This window comes from Lissotriton helveticus, chromosome 11, assembly GCF_964261635.1.
Source record: "Lissotriton helveticus chromosome 11, aLisHel1.1, whole genome shotgun sequence".
Classification (NCBI taxonomy): Eukaryota; Metazoa; Chordata; class Amphibia; order Caudata; family Salamandridae; genus Lissotriton; species Lissotriton helveticus.
In genome coordinates, this window is record NC_136072.1 from 830,171,820 (window position 1) to 830,193,448 (window position 21,629).

Here is a 21,629-nt window from a genome sequence, read left to right on the forward strand (position 1 = left end):
CCACACACTTATATCAGCTCAACCCACACACACATATCAACTCCACACACACACTCATATCAACTCCACACACACACACTCATATCAACTCCACACACACACGCACTAAAGAGACCCCAACATCCAAGTTTGCACACAAACTAACCAACCTCACATTAACCCACTACATACTCTTGGACCTTACAGTACTCCCCAACAAACCCACCCAGTTTGGTACTGATTCATGCCTACTTTTGGTATATTTGGTTGAATTTGTGCCCAATGTTCCTTACCTAGCAAGTGAATGCTTTTGTGTATGGTTCTTTCATTTTAATATGTTCCACACACCACCTTCGTTCAATTCAAAGACCTCTCTACCTTCCTTCACCATTCCAAATAAATGTGTGTATTTGACCATCCATTTGATCACTAGCCACATTTTCCTCTCAGGTACCCAATACTATTCTGAATCGTTCCATTTCTATTTGTCGAATAAACCTATTTCTTTCACAATTCACATCTTCACCATCACACTCTCCGTCATGCCTCTTCACCCAGTCTTTATTCAATTTGGTAGCCTACTCCTATTATGAGTAATATTACATGTACTTCTAATAGCATGACTCTGAGGTGTAATACAATATTCCCTAAAACACGTTGCTACGTTGAAAACCTCCAGTCTCCCGATTTGCATGATGCCAACTGCAAATCTTTCTTCCATACCAATTCCACTGTTTCTCCAATTACTACATGAAAAGTACAGCAATTTCCTTGTGGCTATAGCAGAAGAAATGGATTAGATTCAAGACGAAAGCGACACAGCAGCCTAGCTCAAGTTAAATCTTTAGATTGCATTCTATTCAATAAACCATGAAATATTGATTAACTGTATGACTGAGCTTGTAAAAAAAATGTAAATTTTATTGGTGAAGCGCAAACTACTCACCCTTACGGGTCTCAAAGCGCTGAGGGCCGTCATGGAAATAAAGTGAGCTATTGCCCAGAGTCACATGGTGCTGAGCTGAGCTGCCACAGCCGGGGATCGAACTGTGAACCCTGTGCTCCGAATTCATCTGCCCTGGCCGCTGCACCACACCTCTCCACCAGGTTGGCATCCTGGGTGCAGTACTTGCCTGGTTTAAATCTTTTTTGTCTAACCTGGCTCTGTTTTTGGCATTACCCGTTTACCTTTAATAAGACTGCCATTTATTTTAGAGTTCCTTATGGCTGCTTAGTATCTCCTGCTCTTTTCAACTATCTAAAATCTATGATCCTCCTTTCTCCCAAGTTGTCAGATCCTTTGCGCTTAAAGCCCTGCCCTAGACTGATCACACTCACTTCATGATCAGATTAAATCGCTTGGCCCTGCCTGTTATTCTGCATCAAGGTTGAAGGATTCCCTGGCTGCCATGCAATTGTGGATGAACCACAACTTACTAAGACTTAAACCTAGCAATAGGGAACGCCTGCTTTTGGGCAACGACCATTCGCCGTGGCCTCCTGACCTGGATTGCCTGCCTGTTGCTGCCCGTAAATGAAAGGTGCTAGGAATCACTATCAATCAGGATTCCTCTGTAACAGCACATATCAGTGGTCTCATATCATCACTTTATGCACTCCTAGGAAGGGCCTCTCCTTTTTTCTGGCAAACAAACGCTCCATTATACTGTATGCCATGATTTTATCTTGGCTGGACTATTGCACCAACTGGTATCTGGGTCTTCATGGTTATCTGTTTAACAAACTGCAAATCCAGAGCCTAGCCATGTGGACCAGCTGCGTAAACATGATCAAATCTTGGAGGCCCAAATGGCCTTATACTACCAAGTCTAGCAAAGAGTGCACTTCAGGACCTTTCACGGCTTAGAGATCTGATTTAAAGAATTCTCTGGTGCCTTACATTCCTACCCGTTCTCTAAAGTCATCCAACATTTTCTAGTTTACTGTGCCTTGTGTGAAGAAAACACAACTCGTGGGACAGTTTTTCGCAACCTGATGTCCAAACATTTGAATGCAATCCAGTTAAGGATCAGACTAGTTTGATGACCACCTAGCCTACAGATGAGTACTACAGATGACTACTGAAAGACTTTTTGTTTTGTCAATTCTGTTCTCCCCTGTCATTTCTACGTAGTTCTCTTTCTTTTTCAACACCAGAGAACCCTTGCAGTGTTCTTGTCCATGGTAAAGAAAATAATAATTTTAATAATAATCTTAAATTGAAGCCTGTGCCTCTAAAGCTATATTTTCATCTCTGCTGATGCCAACTTGCCAACATTGTACATAGCCATACCCTAGGGTAATCTATTTGAACAGACACTTTCTCAGAACCATAAATCTCATTTTCGGCCAGTGCGAGCACTAATCCATCAAGGACAAAGCATACACTAGCATCAATTCCAGTATAACAAATGGGCCATGAAGGTCCAATGCCACCTTCATCGTAGTACCACAGGTGTTTCCACTAGCCATAGCAAGCCTACAATGGTCGGTCGTTTTTGATTTATCACTCAGGGCACCGGCATAACAACCCCGGACCATACTTTCTTCCACATTTAACCAAACCTGACCAACAAAAATCCATTCCCACCCTCCTTTTTCCTTGCACTCCACCAATTTTGTTCCACATGTGCCAGTTGCAAACTCCTATCTTAGCACCCTTGGTGCTGCCAACAAACAATTCCTGTGCACCATGTCACTTTCCTAACTCCACTATTCAGCCACATTTAAATAAGGTAAAACTTCTCAAGATTCTTTCCTTTTCCTGGCTAGTCCCTACACATCCACTCCTCTTTGGACAAATAACCATTATTCATCTTTGTTACATGCTCAACCACATAATCATCCTTGTCCTCCTCACATTTGTTAAACGTTTCTCTTCAAAACAGACTCAATAAAAAATCAACCATAATATTTTGAGCACACAGCATGTACTCCAGGCATAATATGAACTCCTGCAACCGATATAACCTCACAATATTCTCAGGGTGATCTTTCTTCTCCTGTAGTGAATAAATGAATCCACCAGTGGCTTGTGAACTGTCCATACCACATTCTACGAGAACCACAAATATAAAGTGTATCTCTCCCTGCGAATGAGACAATGCCCCCTCTCGATTATTGAATTACTCTCTGATCCACAATGCATTTAAAAGTAAAATCAACTGTTTATTTTATTTAATCTTATAGTTGCATCAGCACGGATCCTAACCAATGCTCAAAGTTATGCTGCAATGAAATGTCAAAACACTTCAGCACAGGCCCTCCAAATGCTCTATTCCTATGACCACACAGCCTTCTTGACACTTGGTGACTGTGGGAACTTTTTCAGGAGTCCCATTACAAACAGGGGGGGGCTGGGCTCAGATTGCAAACATAATACCCTGTTGCTGCTGGTTTACTGGAGCTTTACCCTATTGTTGAGCCCCAAACTGAGCCCCAAGAAAACCCCTTCATCACTTGACCCTCAGGGCAGTTAAGTCCAGCAGTCTATGTCTTACTAAGGTAGGTGGTGTGAGGTGGAAGCTCAGAACTTCTGTGAAACATGTAACTGCTGTCAATAAATCAATGTTCAGGGTGTTTTGGATTTAAGAAAATGTAGTTTACTTCTATCATGCAACGTAATGCAGAACACATAAAATTCAGGGGAGGTAGCAACTATTAGGTGCGGGGGCCAGCTGGTATTACTTGAGGTTACTCCCCAATCATCAGGTCTTGTAATGAATTATAATCAATGCAAGTATGAATAAGGCGATGTGTATGGTGTCTTCTAGCCCTCTTAGGATTCCTGTGTTTGCTTCCCAAAATTAGTCCTGGATAGATCCTTGGTAGCACGTAAATTTAGGCCCCAAAAGTTCACAGTCCTCCCTGCAAACTATCCGCTGATATTGTACCCGTGGGAGGAGCCATGTCAGATCCCATTCGTGAGCCATGGGGCAAGCAGGGGCTACAGGGCCACATCTGTGCAGGCTTGGGACATTTGCCTCGGATATCCCGGGATCCGTTCTGCTTTGGCTCTACAAAACTGAGCCAAGTTTAACACTTTCAGTACTTGACTCTGAGTAATAAGGATGCCAGTCCCACCCTTCACCCTTCACCACCATCTACCAAATGGCAGCGCTCAGAAATACTAATCATCAGGTCCTTGCAGAAAAAAGGACCTTATCAAATTGCTAAAGGGAAGTCTGCTTAGTCTTTCTCCATGTGAGTGTTTTTTGTCTCCTCTGATCAGCTTTAGGGATGTCACTGTTAGGGAAAACAGTCTCACTGCCATCTTGTGCACAGATGCTCCGTCCATCACCACCCCCTTTTGTACCATTTCTTAGTATATAGCGCCATCCAGCGCAAGTCGTTGTAACGACTTGCGTTGTGATTGCTGCGTCGTAATGGTAGCGTGGTGTAAAGCCCACGTTGTAATGGCTGTTTCCCACCCAGCCTAGTCAGCATCTCACCAGTATTGTCTAAGATATGTTGATCTACCTAGATACACGCAACTTGATCCATTAAGTCTGCACACTTCTTAGCAAACAATTAGATTTCTTGGCAAGTATCACAGGGGCCGACTTCTCTAGTGATTCAATCTCCTCTGTTTTGTCCTCCTTACAGAAATGCCCTAGCTCCTCTTAGGGACAAATTAGGGGGCATATTATCAAGGACCGGTGTTAAAGTTATCGACGTTTTATCGGCAGGAAACTCAATCCAGTAAATATGAAAGCCAAATGCTAATTCAATAAGTACATTTGCACAATGGACAAAGTGAAATATCTCAGATGGTTGAGACTTAAAAGAATGAGATACACAATTGTGACAGTCACAACTATACAATAACAGCTACGAGTGAACAGGTGTTCCACAAAAGGAACTCCCCTTCCCTACTCTAAACATTGATCAGGTATCATCTATCAAGGGTGTCTTAAGTCGGGAGCATAGAAGAAAATGTCAGCATGATCAGACTCCAGTAGAAGTCTACAGAAAATAAATAGGTGTTTAGCGTAAAGCTTCACACTTGCAAGAATAAGGCAAGCAGGGCGGTCTGCAACTCTCTAAGCCTAACGGGAATCTCTCCTAACTCAAACTTTGGAAACACCAATATAAAAGTAACTGGAGAAACAAAAACATCTCATCTACCTCACAACACCAGGAACCAATAAGACCACCACTCGAGTGCATTTTCGACATAGCTTTGAATACCCAATGCATCGAACTGAGGCTGCCGTTCTCAGCCTTGAACATCTTGCCATCCTGGTACACAATTAACAGAAAGCACTTTTCAACCATTATTTCTCCATGTTCACTGCCAGATCTCTCTCGTCTCTCTGTCAGCCATTAAATGCATACAATCAGCTAATAAAATAATAAACTTGAAAAAAAAGAACATTTCAACTGAGGCCTGTAGTCAGGCTAACTTCAGTTAAGCATTCAACGTGTACTTCAAATACATGGTTGTACATGCACAGTGTAACTTTAAAAGAGCTGCAAAACGTGAGCAAATGAGTATATGTTTACATATGCAAATATATCTTGAAGTATAAATGTAAAGTGTGAATAACGAATACATAACTCATGTTAAAAGTGAACGTTAGTTCACACGCATATGAATCTTTCGTTTTTACAGAGAATACATTTCAGCAATGAGTTTAAATGCTTCACTTCACGTCAATCAAGTTAAGGCACACAGTGAATATAATGTGAGGTGCACGTATATAATTGCATTTCTTTGATGTGTAAGGGTGGAATCCAAATTATGCTTCTCCACATGTGTGGATTCTTATCCCATCCTCAGCCGCACTCTCAAATGAGAAACATCCAGGATGAATTCAAAAGACGGATTTTAAATTTAAAAAATCTTAAATGCATTAAGTTGACACTGTTAGAATGAAGACACTAGTCCAACTGCCTTCAATCTCAGGTAGTTTATTTGCAGAATAAATCAAGCTACAGACAAATGGCAGTCCCTCCACCAGCTGTGGGATGTTTTCTTTAAATCCCATCAACTGTAATACCTATTCCAACCTCCACACATTCGATAATGCCACAACACTCCACCACGCCCTCGCATACCCACCATCCCATTACAATCATCACACACATTACAGAGCCAAGCCAGACAACAGACAAAGTCCTCCAGCTCGTGAAGAATGCAGAAATATTACTTAACCCCTTCCACGCTCATGACGAGCTGGGCTCGTCATGAGGTAGCCTCCTCGCACGCTCATGACGAGCCCAGCTCGTCACGTAACATGCGATTAAAAAAAGCTCAGCGTACGGGCGGAATGTTTTTCATGAGTCCCAGTGGACAGGGTTAGGGTGGCAGTCACTGTTGATTTTCAGCGATACCTGCTGGCCTGTGCTGGCCATTGTAATTTTAACTCATAGGCACTAAACATATAATAATAATCCACATTTGTAAAGCTCACAATCACCCGTAAGGGTCTCTAGGCGCTGGGGGCCGTCGGGAAGATTAAGCAAGCTATTGCCCAGAGTCACATGGTGCTGGGCTAACCTGCCACCGGAGCCGGGGATCAAACCCTGATCCCCAGATTCCAGCGTCAGTCGCCCTGGCCGCGGCGCCACACCTCTCCCTGTGTCTTTTAAGTTCTCCATGTTGCATTGTTCATAGTGATTTTAATTTCACTATTGACCCATACTAGATTGTCAAGCTAGTTCTCTGATGAGATTTGATTAATCTTTCTGTATTAATTACATGTGTTTGTATATGACACTATTTAGACAATGTGTATGTTGTTATTGGCCCTGTGTGTGAATATAAAACAGAAGGGAACGCTCTATCAAGTGAGTTTGACACTTCATGAGGATAAGGCACTCTCATAATCATTGGACCAAAGTGATTAGCTCAGAAGGCATTGTAGTACAATTGGGAACTTGAAACTTGATTCCTCTATTTCGTTTTGGCCTTGTAACTTTGTGATGGCAAACTCTGGGCATTTACCGGAGCATAGAAATTTTGTAAACGCATTATTGATTTGCTTATAGAATTTAACTATGGTACGGAGAGGAAGATTGGACGGAGTAAATAACTATTAATGTGACCATCATTTCAAAAATGCCTTGCTTTCCCCACCTTTAATTACAGCAGGTTCCACTTCTACAATTTCCTATCATATCAATGATTGATTATAGGTTCAGCTGCTAATCATCTTGCCTTAAACACTGACAAAACTGAGGTCCTCTTTTTTAGTCAGAAATGTACTCCCCCCGCAACTTTATGGTGGCCTACCGTCCTCAATCCTCCTCCCATACCAGCGAAGTCTGCTCGTAACCTTGGTTTTGTATTTGACAACACCTTGTCCGGTAAAACCCAGGTCAATAAAGTTACAGCGGCCTGCTTTAATAAGCTGCGTATGATCAGGAAGATTTTTCCCTTCCTCCCCCAGATTTCCCGTAAAACGGTGGTCCACGCACTTATTACGGCACATCTTGATTATGCCAATAGCCTATATGCCGGTGCCCCCCAATATCTTATAGACCGACTACAAATCATTCAGAACGCGGCAGCAAGGCTCATTGGAAACATTCCTGCCCGCAACTCGGTCAGAGCATACCGAGACGAGCTACATTGGCTTCCCATTGCCCGTCGCATTGACTTCAAAGTTCTGGTACTTGCCTTTCGGGCAATTAATGGAACCGGCCCGGTCTATCTGAGAAAAAGGCTCAAATTATCATCCTCAGTAAGACACCTGAGATCTAACAGCTTACGTCTGCTGAACGTCCCCAGATTCAGGCTCTCCCGAAGTGGCGGCAGAACCTTCACCGTCACAGCCGCCAAGCTCTGGAATAGCCTTCCTCTAGATCTTAGGTTTATCGAGTCTGAGCAAGTCTTCCGTCGCAAATTAAAAACCTGGCTGTTTACCAAACGCTAATTATATACCTGTAGCCCTTGGTTTGCCATTCGGCTGGACATGTACCGGGCTTTCTTCTCGTGTGATTACCTGTAATCTTAGCGCCGGGACACCCCCGCTGGAGGTAGCCGCGCGCTCTATAAGCTTCATAAATAAATAAATAAATAAATAAATAAATTCAGGGATTAGTCTATCTGTTTGGTGAAAAGGATGCTGACATGTTTAAAATGTTTGAAATTCCAACAAAGACCTCATGATCGAATGACTTTTTTCTGGCAAACATTTGTTGATTACACAGTTTTACTTTATTTAATGTATAGCCCCGAACTATGTATTTATTTATTTTAAAGGTTTTATATAGTGCTGGCTAGACCCGGAGGTATCAGAGCGCTTTACATGAATATCAGATCATAGTTACAGGTTACTTCGTGACAAAGGTTACACAGTTATTAGAGCACGGCAACATAGTTACTTGTAAGGTTGAGATAAACAATAAACACAAATACGTAAGGGGAAAAGCAGGCAAGGGGAGAGATTCAGGAGAGGGGGTAGGAGATGGGGAAGTAGACAGATAATGAAGGCGGGAAAGGTGAGAGACACCGCATGGAAAGAGGAGGGGAAGGACGACGGGAACACAAACCGGTAGACTAGTCAAAGCAACGTCCAAAGTCCAGTAAGCTGTGATCCCAGGCGAAGTGGTATCACTTCCCTATCTCTGTTGCGAGAGGCTCCCTTTATGCAGTGGACTCTCTCAGAGGGGTCTCTGAGACTCCAAGGCCTACATACTGGATCCTTCCCCAAAAAGGGCAGAGAGAGTGCTTTGGCAAGGGGTGCCATACCATACCTCAGCTGTGAGTGGCTCCCTTGGCGCAGTGGACTCTCTCAGTGGGTTCGCTGAGACTCCAGAGTATAAATATTGGATCTTTCCCCAACAAGGGAAGAAGGAGTGCTTAGTCAAAGGGCACAAAGGACAGGGGGTTAGGCAGAGTAGCAGGCATGGGGAGAGATTCAGGGGAGAGGGGATAGGAGCTAGGGAAGTAGACAAAGAGAGAAAGAGTACTAAATGGGAACATATTTAATTAATGAGTTATTATATAGCACTGGCTAGACCCGAAGGAATCAGAGTGCTTAACATGAGGAACAATAATGTTGCAATTAACATCACTTAAAAGGTACATAAGTATCAAGAAAAGCATTTAAAGAACATAGGGGACAAGGTGAATGGAGCAAGGAGGGGTAAGGGGATAGGGTAAAGGGGTAGGAGGAAGATTAGACGTAGGGACGAGGGGAAAATCAGCCCAGGGTCCGACTGGGTAGGTGAGGGCGGGAGTCCATAACCCATCTCCTCTTTAGCTATCTGGTAGTTCCACCGGGCATCAGCACATAGGTGAGTCGCTGGTCTTTCCCACACTGTTTCTCGCTGCTTACATTCACTGGCTGTGGGGTAGTATGGGTTCCTGTATCGTTTACGTTCCCAGCAAGTAACTGTGCGTATATCAACTGTGCGGACCTGTTTTATATAGTGCTGGCTAGACCCGGAGGCATCAGAGCGCTTTACATGAGGAAGAAAACATTGTTTCAGAACATTGTTACATTAGTTACTGGAGCGTAGTTACAGGAATTACATGAGTACAAAAGCATAGCATAAACATGAGGAAAAAATAGGCAAAGGGAGAGAAGAATTAAGGGAGAGAGGGAATGAATAGGGGAGGCAGACGGAGAATAATGGAAGGACTAGGAGGCATAATGGGGAGACGAGGAAAAACAGTGTCCGACATCCGGCTGGGTAGATGACGGCCGAGGGGTGAACCAGAGCCATTCTCCTCTATAGCTGCGCGGGACAGCTCCACCGGTCATCGGTCAAATGCTATCTTTCCTCTAGGGGGTGCCGAACAATTGCAAGATGGATTGGTTTTAGTGGGAAACCCTTAGAAGAGCCTCTTTTCCGAATGACTATGCTTGTCATGTCACCATGGGTTGTGATATATACCCTATATTCGGCGGTGGATGTGAACAAGCTAGGTCACACGCAGGGAGTCGTCTGGAGTGAACTTCTTCGACGTCAAGTAACCCCCGCCACTGGTCCCAAGAGTTCTTTCACGTTCAGACACCTGGAAATGCCAGGACAGTACGGTACAAAACTGTGAGTTTTGCATTTTTTCACACACACCACTGAGGTTAGGGTACGCCTTAGCGTGTGTACACCGCCCAGTGGTAATTCCCTTCACTATTTATGTGGTCCTAATGAAAGCTCAACCGATTGGGCTATATAGACCAGAAACATGTCGACCTTTTGAACACTAATTGGATACAGTTGGCTCAAATTAATGGCCAATTGTTTGTCCTAATCTGATTTTAATATAAGCTTACTTTACTAAACATCTATCTATTAAATATAAAGTAAATACTGGGAAAAAAATGGGAAGTGCTTGCATAACAAAGAATAAAACAACTGGTGAAACGGAGCACGAAAACGGGTGGAAATACCACCTGAAAGAAGAAAAAGGGAGGCTTCCTTAGGGTGGGGATCCCGAATTACACTGTATTATAAATATGCAAACTTTAATTACACACGGGTGGGGAGCAAAATAGGGGAAAAAAATGAAAAAATATCCTCAAAATTGGTAAATAAAAGGATTAGTACGGGAGTCAGACGGTTGTCTCAATCCCAACCCCAAAGCAAGACAATAACAAATACGAAATGGCAAGAGAAAAGATTGTAAAGATTCTTTCATGGAATGTTAATGGGCTTAGAACTCCCAAAAGAAGAAGAAGAATTTTGGAATACTTAAAAGAGATAGAAAGTGAGATCATTATTCTCCAAGAAACCCATCTTGTAAGGCCCGAATGGACTCAAATGGTAAAAAATCTCCACTGGATCGGTACAAGCATACACACCTCACAAGACTGCAATATAAAAGGGGTGGCAATCATTATAAAAAAAATCCTTGAATGCTAAATTGGAATCTGAAGTAGTTGACAGCAAAGGAAGATGGGCAGTGGCTAAAATCAGGATTGAGGGCTGTATATTCACGATTGCGGGATACTACGGTCCGAATATGGACGATCCAGCACCTCTTCAAAAATTATATTCAGAACTTTTGACATCCTCAGCTCCGATTATTGTAGGAGGAGATTATAATATTATAGCGGATCCTAAAATAGATAGCTTGCCCCCAACAAAACAAATGAATTTACCAAAAATGAGGGAATGGCTAGGGATCTATAAAAAAGATTTAAACCTGGAAGACATGTGGAAGTTAAAAGGAGAAAAAAATTACCCGTATACCTTTCACAATAAGAAATTAGGCCATAAATCCAGAATAGATTTCTTCCTACTGAACACTTCTCTCCGGGACAATGTTAAATGTATCGAACATTTACCAGCACATTTATCAGACCACTTGGCAGTACAGTTAACTTTCTTATTACCACAAATACTCATGCCTCCCAGGTGGACTGTTGATCGATCGATTCTTAAGGATGAACAAAGTGTGGACCAGCTTAAAACAACCTCCCTTCACTATTTTGCAGATAATGCTGTTGGAACGCCCAAAGGAATAACGTGGGATGCCTATAAAGCGGTAATAAGAGGTAAATTACTTAGCTTGGGAGCATACAAAAATAAGTTAAAAAAATTGGATATCAAAAAGATGGAAACAGAAATTAAAGAAGTTGAAGTACAACTAGGGAGTGGCACATCTCTAGAATTAAGAGAAAGATTAAAAGAGAAGAGTCGCAAACTAAAAGAGAATTTTGCAGACTATCTGGAGAATATAGTTCAAGAGAAATGGGAGAATAGCAAATTAGCAAACTATGAGTACGGGGAAGGTTGCGGAAAAATGTTAGCCTGGAAAATGAAAACGGACCAAACTAGAAATACTATATTAAGTATCCACACCCAGGATCAATCATCAACTTGTTCAGACGATGTCTCAATAAGGCAAGAATTCTCAAACTTTTTTACCACAATATATAGAGAAGATATAAATCCATCAGATGAGGATATCAAGAAATACCTTGAGAGTGTACCCCTTCCAAGCTTGACGGAAAAAGAAGTGGATTCCCTGAATAGTGAAATCACACCAGAGGAAGTAAGAACTGCTATAAGTAATCTAAAGAAAGGAAAAGCCGCGGGACCTGATGCGCTTCCTAATGAATTTTACATAGCATTAAAAGAACAGCTAATCGAGTATCTAGCAGAAGTAATGAATAAGACCTATATGGATCACGATAAGATACCCGATTCATGGAATGACGCAACGATTAGTATTATATTAAAACCAGGGAAAAACCCAAAGCTATGCGAGTCTTATAGGCCGATATCACTACTCAATTGTGATTACAAGTTGTTCATGAATGTAATAGCTAAAAGATTATCGAAAGTAATGCCGAAATTGATTAACCTGGATCAGAAGGGGTTCATAAAGGGCAGACAAATTCAGGAAATTACACACGAGCTAATGGCAGCAATCGATGTTGCTATCTGTGAAAAACTACCCCTTACGGTCATTACGTACGATGCAGCTAAAGCTTTTGATCGCGTTAATTGGGCTTTTCTAAATAATATCATAGGAAAAAACAACTTAGGGAGAAATTTTGGCCATATGGTGAAGGAAATTTACACGAACCCAAGAGCGAGAATAGCAGTGAATGGGAATCTCACCAGTAACATCGAGATTCAGAGGGGTACTAGGCAAGATTGCCCCTTGTCTCAGCTGCTTTTTAACCTATATATCGAACCCCTGGCTTGCTCTATCAGAAATCACCCACTTATAACACCCTATAAATATCAAAACTGGTCAAAGAAAGTGGCATTATACGCAGACGACCTGATGGTGTTCACTGATAATTACAACCTCTCAAAATCAGCAATTGAAGATACAATGAACAGCTTTGACAAGGTTTCAGGATACTCGATTAACAACAGTAAGACAGAGGCAATGAGCTGGAACACTAACCTAAATTCATCTTTCACAAAGGACAAAATAAAATATTTAGGAATCACTATAACAAAAGAGTTGGAAAGAATTCCACAACTAAACCTAAATATAGTGGCTAAAGAAATGAGAAGACTTCTCAAAACCTGGTCAGGTCTACCGTTAAGCTTTCTGGGCAAATCCAATGCAATACAAATGACAATCATTCCCAAATTCACATATCTCTTCAACACCATTCCGTTAGAGTTTAAAAAAGAAGCCCTAAAAAAATACAAGGAGAAATATCTAGTTTTATCTGGTCAGCAAAAAGCACAAGAATATCATGGAACAAACTTAGGAGAAGAAAGGAACAAGGTGGAATAGCAAGCCCTGATGTACATGAGTATTACAGATCTTTTCAATTTAAAAACTATAGAGTCATGCTAAGGGAACATCACGCTTACCCAAATTTTCTACAACATTTAACGAAAGGAGAAGACCATTTCCTCTTCAAATTTGGTCATCCAAAATTTTTCAAAAAAGTAAAACTGAAGATCTTAAACAACGCTGTTAAACTTTGGAGCCAGATAAGAAATGTAGTAAAGATACCATATTATAGCAATATGGCCCAAATATGGGACTCTCCTGGCACGCCGAAATGTTTAAAAGACTCATTATCTAGGCCACTTAGACAATCAGGAATTGAAAAATGGGGACAACTTCTGGTTGAAAATGCCTTAATATCTTGGGAGCACCTGCATACAATCACAGAAGGAAAAGTATCAAAGTTCAAATATTATCAATTGAGTAGTTGGGCCAACACCATCCCAAAAGGGGCAATAGACATGGACAATTTCGAAGAAGAAATGATAAAAGAAACCCCAATAAAAAAGGAAGTATCGAAGTGGTACTGGGCTCTAATTGAATCTGGAGAAGAGGATTTAATAATACCGGAAAAATTATGGAGAAAAGACCTACCAAACGAAGTCATGGATCTAAAGCTAATTTGGAAAAAATCAGTAGAAAAATGCTGGTCATGTGTAAAGCCGGCAGCTCTAAAAAGAAATCATCTTTTTTCTATTCATAGAGCATACTGTACCCCAAAAAGATTGTCAAAATTTAAAGGCGCGCCGGTAAAATCATGCTGTAAGTGCGGAGAAGAGAAGGTGAATGATATTCACATGTTCTACTGCTGTCCAGCACTCGCGCCTTATTGGCAAGAGATTGGTAAGACACTAACAGCGGTAATGGCAACACCTATAACTGTAAGTACGCTTTTAATTATTTTTGGGATCCACTCTACTATCCAACCGGGCACGATAAGGCTAAATAAACACCAAGAAAGTTTAATATTTGTCCTGATTTTGTTAGCACGAAGAGAAATTTGTATTAATTGGCTAAAACCGGCACCACCAACCCATGAAAACTGGCTAAATTCTGTAATAAAAACCTGTAGACTAGAAAGAATAGGGAAACGCTCTAAAAGATCGTTATACTGGGAGATTTGGGAAAACTATATCACTTCTAGATGACAACCTAAAACTTTTCCTTTTTTTTTTTTTATATATATTCCAATGATTAAAGCGGAGACAATAATTCCAGGCAGGATTTGAACTCTGCCGAGTAGCCTTATAGGCTAGCTCTTCCAGGCTAGCTCTTCCCAGGAACAACGGAATTATTGTGTATGATAAAGGTAAACAGGAGTAAATTGACTGGTCATAATTAATATTTCAGGAAACTCCCCTTGGACCTTCGATAGACACCTTGGGGCAGTGAAGGCACAGCTTTCGCAAAAAAAACGTCAAACTCCCAAACACCTTCCTATCTACATATTCGCAATATAAGGGGAAAAAAAAAAAAAGAAAAAAAAATTAAACAGTAAAAAAAGCTTACTTTGCCTCTATTAAAATTAATCTGTGGCTAAAGTTCGCCCTTTTTTAACTTCACCTTGTCACTAATTCACTATTCACACACGAAATAACCAGCTCCACTGCAATTGCAGGTGTTGTAGCACACTGGGTAGGCACTCTGCCCGCCCGGTGGAACCCGATGATGAAGCATGTCACCCACTAGGTGGGTGAGTGAGGGTTTTCTTAAAAACCTCTAAGGTTTTTTAACACTTTGTTACACGCCTCACTTCACTTTTTCTTACCTTTTTTTGGTTCAAGACACTAGTCCCTTCGTGTGTTGCCATAAAACAGTAGTCACTCCTTTGTTGTTATATATACCCTATATTATGTACATACTTTTTCAATAAATCAATTTACTTTGTTGGCAGACCATGACAGGCTAGTGAATGGAAGGGGAAAGGATATTTGCTTTCTGAACATGGTTAAAGCGCTCTGATACCCGCATGGGTCATGTTCCCACTATATGAAACTTTTAAAATTAAAATAAATAAATAAATAGTTCACAAAGAAAATTACAATGCGGTTAAAAATTCTCATTAGCTATGAGAGACAGGGAAACAACAGTAACAGCCTGTTGCACAGAGAAAGGAATGATGTTCAATGCTGTTCTTTGGACACTGGCTGTTTGTGACCCATATGTTCGGTGTATGGTGTAAATCTCCCACTCTGAAACTTTTATCTGTGCTTCTGGATGTCTCTTAGGTCAGAAGATTTCAGTGACTTCCTACGGAAGTGTCTGACCAAGATGCCTACTTGCCGTTGGTCTGCCAGTGAACTGCTAAAGGTGAGTCAAGCTGTAGTGAGGGTTGGGGGGGTTCACGTGCTATGAGGCTATGAATGAATGAATAGGCACTTGTATAGCGCATGGCTACTATGATGTGGGTCATAGTTTTTTCTATCTCTCAGTGAGCAGACACATTTTGTGTAGTATTTTATGTACCCTTAGGTATTACACTGACATTTGTCATGCCTCGTCCTGTTCTTTGTAATCTCCTAATGGTGTCTATTTATTTGTTTAATATACTTACTGTGTTATTTTAGTAGGTCTGTATTTCTATAACTTCCTGCTGTTATCTTGGTGCAATCTACAAACTGTGTGTACTGTTTTCTGTGTTTTGAAATAGCAATCCTGATGTCTCTGCAGATTTTAGACTCAAAGTTGTATATATTTAGTTTTATCTTGCAATGTCTTATTTTTTTTAATTTACTTACAGTAGTGAAGGATGTGTTTATGCGTAGTGAATCCACTCTCCTAGGGTAGCATAATAAACACAATGACTTTACTTTATTATTATTGTCTTAGAATGTTTCTGCTATTAGGCTAGCTCAGTGTATGTGCCTGTGCTGCATATACTGCACCTGATAAATACCAGTATCCCAGGGTCCAGTATTTACTCGGTGCAGTATCACAGCCTCATTCCTAGTTCTGCATTTTGGGATTGGTGATAAAACAGTAACCCCATGTGTGGTCGCCGTTCAAAGGGAAAAAACTTTAAACTTTACAGTTTTCCCTGTCAAAATGCATGGTGGGAAATCCCAGTGTGTGGCAATTCCCATACATTTTGTAATCCTGATTTTAGTAAGGACCTAAGTGTTGTATGAATATTGTTTGAGTTGTGTCTTTTAATCATTTAAGTACAGTCTAAGTATTCCTCCGTTGTAACTGACTAAAAATGTATCGATCAAATTCTAAAATTCTACAGCCCAAGGTTACTTCAGTCCTTGGAATTAAGCTGTAAGTATCACTATGGTTCTTTAGGGGCACACTGGGAAAGCATTAGGCACAGCCATAAATTGGCAAGGCTGGTTTGAAATTAGGGTATGTGACCGGTGGGAAAAGGTGCCTTGATCCTTAGAAGTACTCATGGGGATCAGCTCTCTCCACTGATGATTGCCGTCCCAAATTTAGTGATGTCTCCACAACGTCAGATTGGCTGAGAAGAAGGCTTTGTTGATAAACCTTGGGCCAAATGAAAAAATAAAGGTTTAGAAGACTCAGAGGAATTGTACAAGGTTTGTAATTCTGGTATCTGTTCAATATCTTCAGGGTAATTGCCTTATCAAGCCAAGCACCACGCAATTTGTGAGTAGCAAGAGTTTCTTACGCTTCTGTGGTACACGACCAGGCAAGTGGATTGAAGACAGGCATGTTTTCAGTCAGAAGGTGAATCCACAGGAAGTCACTGAATTCCCTGTTCTTCCTGGGCTTCACAGCCTTTAGACCACACACGCATCTTGGCACTTGGACGGCAACATCAGGCAGCAATCAGAGTACTCTGCTGCCCTTGAGGGTTAATCATGAAATTGACTGTGTCAGTTCTGGTGGAAATGTTCTGTCCAGCAGGGGATCTGGGAGAAGTTGAAAACAGCTCTTCTCAGCTTCATGGTACAGGGAGGTCGGATATATTTTCTTAATTCCATATGGCACTGCAAAGATTGCTTACCCAGTCTGGCATCTGTAAAATCAGCCTATAATCTCATTGGAAGACATTTCAAGACACAAAGGATATCAGTCTAATATATTTCCCAAAGTTGGCCAACACAAATTGTGGCATCATTACATTTAGAGAGATCTCATTTGAAGCATGTTTTGTTTCCTCACAAATTGAAACTGTCAGATCTCTTTATCTAGCAGGCGTTCTCTCTGTTCCTCATGCCGTAAATCCCACTTCGACGGAACTGCAGCAAATGGATCAGAGCACAAGGAGATTCCATCATGCTGTGCTAAAACCAGTCATCTACTCTGTCTTCTGTTGGCTGATAGACCTTCCCAGGTTGCACTCCACATTCTTGAAGTTTGGTCAGTTAAGGCCTCAAGAAGTCTTATTGCCAGTGGCGGCTCCTCCGCTAAGGCGGAGGAGCTTTGCCCTACTGCTCAAAAGGAAAAATAAAATGATAAAGTTTTTTCATATTACAGTAAGTGGAGGAGTGGGGCTGACCAGAGGGAGTGGTTTGTACTCCCTAAGTGTGCATGACTGTTTTGCCGGCTCTCGTTGGCCGGCCAGTCATGTGCACTTTGCATGTTCCCCACCAGGCTGCATTACCCAGCCTGGTGAGGAGCATGCACAGGCTCCCTGTCCCCATCTGAGCGCCAAACCACAGTGCTTAGACCAATCACAATGCTGCATTGCAGTGTTGTGATTGTCTCAGGGGAGCCTGTGTGCCTGGGTGCTTCCTGCTACCGGCCAGGACTAGAGACAGGAAGAAGGAAGAGGACTGAAGAGAGGTGGCAAGTGGCATTCCAGGAAAATCCTCTTTTTTCTTTCCCACCTCCCCCCGCCCACCACCCTCATCCAGTAGCAGCCGCTACTGCTTATAGCTTCTATTAATGTCAATACAATCCAGGATACTGTGTGGTTGACTGACTAAATTGAAGCCAGACATTATAACGTATAGAAAAGTATTATTTAGAAATAAAATTGCACCAAAACTAATTTGAAGTTCATCAATTTCATTGAAAGATACACATATCTTTACAGTTTGGTAAAGAAAGTTGCTAATCTCACATGGATAGTAAGAACGTATGTTTATTTATTATACAGAAGTTACATTACACCAGCCTATAGGCATTAGGGTGTCACATATGCTGACAACACCCAGTAAAAAAGCAGGCAAAACACATGGGCCCTCATTTATGAGATTTTTGGCGTAGGGCAGTGCAGCTAGGCATCTGCTGCACTGCCTTTCACCAAACTAAAAGGACAGGACCGCACTGTATTTAGGGGGTATTCCTGTCCTTTCTCCCTGTGCTGACACCATTTCAGCCGCCTAGCATAAACGGAATACATAGACAATTGGTGCAAGGGTGCCTCTGTTGCATGCAGGGACACCTTCCTGCACAAAAACAATACTAACGGGCGTTTTCCTCTTTCTATGTGTGCTGCAGAATTCATTACACATAGAAAGAGGATTAAAAACGAAAAGAAATAAACGTATTTCTCCTCGTTACGTCTCACCTCGGGAGGCGTACGGATTTGGTGCTTCCCTAGGTGCACATGATTTTGTAAATCTGGGGCAGCACCAAAATCCATGGTTGTTGAATAGGAAAACCCACTGCAATGCATCCTGGGTGCAAACTAATATTACGCAGCGATTTGCACTGCATTGCCATACTCAAGATTTGTGAGGCCATTCAAAGCCACGTGGCTTTGTGTGGCGTCATAAGTCAGATTGAGCTCCCACTTTACGTGGTGGAAAGGTGACACAGGACTCGCATAAATAAACCCCTTGGACTGATAGGGGTACATCTCTACACATGCACTTTAAAAGTAGTCCAGTGATAAGAGTAGATACAATGCATTCAGGTATCATATAATTGTGCCCTTTAGAATAATATTATAGCCTACAAGTAAACAGCAAGCGGGCACTTTGAGTGTAAAAGATTAAACTCATACCTAATAAATAGTATGTAAGTGATGTCTTTTAGACATAGAACTGTAAATATTGGACACCCTCAGTCATATTAAAATGGTGAACAAATCTTACGATGCAAAAACGCATGAAAGACAGGTTAGGGGAAATTGATAATCATGTTGTGCTGCTTGTGTTGCATTTGTGAACCTTGAGTTTGATCAATAAGAAGATTCATATTTTTGAAGTTGAGGATTCCTAATGGGCGGCTGCTAAGAATTCTATAGGGATCCTAAAGAGCTAGTTAGTCAAAAATTCGGCCAATGTGTGGACACTCACAAGCATAAGAATTGGGTTCTGTAAGGAGCGTTTATATTTTCAGTGACATTTTCAGTGGAATCAAAATGAGTGAAATAATAAGTTTACATGTTTTGTGACCATTGCCCCAAATCTGATTTTCTTAAACAGCATCCATTTGTTGCAAATGCATCTGATAACCACCCTCTGAGGGAGCTGATCGCAGAGGCTAAAGCAGAAGTGATGGAGGAAGAAGAGAAGGAAGAAGAGATACTCCCAGAGACAGTAAGAACACATTACAGTGCCTCATCACACATGCGTACAGCTCCTGGAGTGCTTCTGCAGACCCTTGCCTACAGGCACAGGGTTTCTTTCTCAGTCCAGAGTGATCCCTTGGGTTGATCCTCAGTTCAGGAAGGACTCCCTAGGGCCAACAAGATGCAGTTGGATTTCTTCCAAAGAAAATCATTTATTTATTTTTTTTTTATTGTTTTTATTGCAGAATTAGAAACAAGACCTCAGAGCAGGTCAATCAATACACTTGCAACATCTCGATGACAAAAGTGTCGACAGGAAAATCGTGCACAGCCATTTAGCCCACATCCCGGAGGCCGGGCGGCGTGTCAAATCAAATATACAAGGAGATGCTACAGTGCCCACCTCTTATGGGCGGTTGGTTAATAGCATTATTCGGTATCCGCTTTTAACCCCCCTAGAAGCCTGCCCCCCATGCAACTCCAATTATAACCAAACATCTTGCGGAGAGGGTTTCAGCGTGTAGTTCCTATCGCAATGTAGGCCTATCATGTCTTGGTGGTGACCATCTTGTGATATGTTATATTCACCTCCCGGGTTCCTACCTCAGACCGTCGGGGCCCTAGTAATACGACCTTTCCTCAGATCCCACAACCCAACTCCCTCTGTAAATGTGTCGGTGTGCTTAACTATCCCTACCAAACCCTTCCCTCCCCCCCCTCCCTCCCCAACTGCTGCTGGTGTGGGTGTACGTAAGCTGTAGTAAAACTGGAGCACGCCACTAATCGGGTATAACTTCTGCTCATTTACATCTCATGGAGCCCTTTTTGGTCCTTATGCTTCATCCCCATCCTCTACCATACAATCACGCAATGCTTGAACAGCTTTTATCATTATCAGTCTTGGCAGCCTGTCGCATCCTAATGGTACCCTCGCTACTAGCCCATTTCAATAGTTCACTCATCCACCTTCCCACTGAGGGGCCCTCTTTAGATTTCCAGTGCCAGGTGATCTCTCTCTGAGCCAACATAAGTCCCAAGTCCATAAATTTGCTTGTGATTTTCGTCTTCTTCGTGTGAGGGAACCAGAGCAGCAGACACGCCGCCATGTCGAAATCCACCTCCCTGTCCGTAACCTTGTTTAGGAGTTCTCCTACCTCAGGCCAATATGTCCTCAGCTTCGGACATCCCCACAACAGGTGATCTAGGTCCGCCTCAGGCGCCAAGCACCTTAGGCACATAGCGTCGTGCACCTGAAAGTACCGCTGAATCCGCTCCGGAGTCAGATAAGCTCTGTGGATAATGAAGAAGTGTACCTGCTGGAATCGGGCATTTCTCGTGCCCTTCCATGTCCGTCCCAAAATATGTCCCCAGACCGTATCCGGTATGGGCTTACCTATACTATCCTCCCACTTGGCCTTCAATGTCAGTAGCGGTTCCAGTCCCTCGTTTAACATTCTAGCATGGAGGCAGGTCACCGCCTTGGTAGTGCCCGCAGCCATGACCACGTATTGGCATGCCATAGTCGTTTCTGGTTCAGTCAGCCCTCTCTTCCAGTGCTTTTGCAGCGCTGTTATCACTGCTGCGTGTAGCAGAAAATGACCATCAGGTAGGCCAAACTGTTCCTGCAACGCCTGGAAGGGGAGCAATGTCCCTTCAGAGTATAGGTCTCCCACCATCTGCAATCCCATCTCCTCCCACTCAGCTAACGGAGACCAATCGCCCCCATGCGGCAGTGCAGTCAACATCCCCAGTGGGATCTCCGGTGCGTACGACCGGGTGCTCTTCGCTCTCTTCAGACTCCTGTTCCAACAGAGCCTGTGCGTCCTTTCCTCCATCGTGAGGTTTCTCATATCCAGTTTCTGTTGCATGATTATGTAGGACAGGACATGTCGCTGAATACCGAACCCTCGGTCGAGGTCCGGTCCCCTGAATTCCCTGGCCACATGTTGCGTCAATATTTGCAGCTGTGCTGCCAAATAATATAATTCAAAATCGGGGACTGCTATCCCCCCCTCGAGCTTAGGCCTAGTCAGGGTCTTCAGCGCCACTCGGCGCCGT

At 42.4% G+C, this 21,629-nt stretch overlaps 1 protein-coding gene across 1 annotated transcript in view; it reads left to right on the forward strand.

Annotated features, from left to right (window-relative positions):
• The window catches only part of LOC144792123 (uncharacterized), a 219,945-nt gene that overhangs the window by 79,206 nt on the left and 119,110 nt on the right, over window positions 1-21,629 (forward strand). Inside the window, exons 7-8 of the mRNA XM_078666998.1 lie at window positions 15,370-15,451; window positions 19,486-19,599. Coding sequence (XP_078523124.1) covers window positions 15,370-15,451; window positions 19,486-19,599 — 196 coding nt within the window. The remainder of the gene's footprint in view (window positions 1-15,369; window positions 15,452-19,485; window positions 19,600-21,629) is intronic.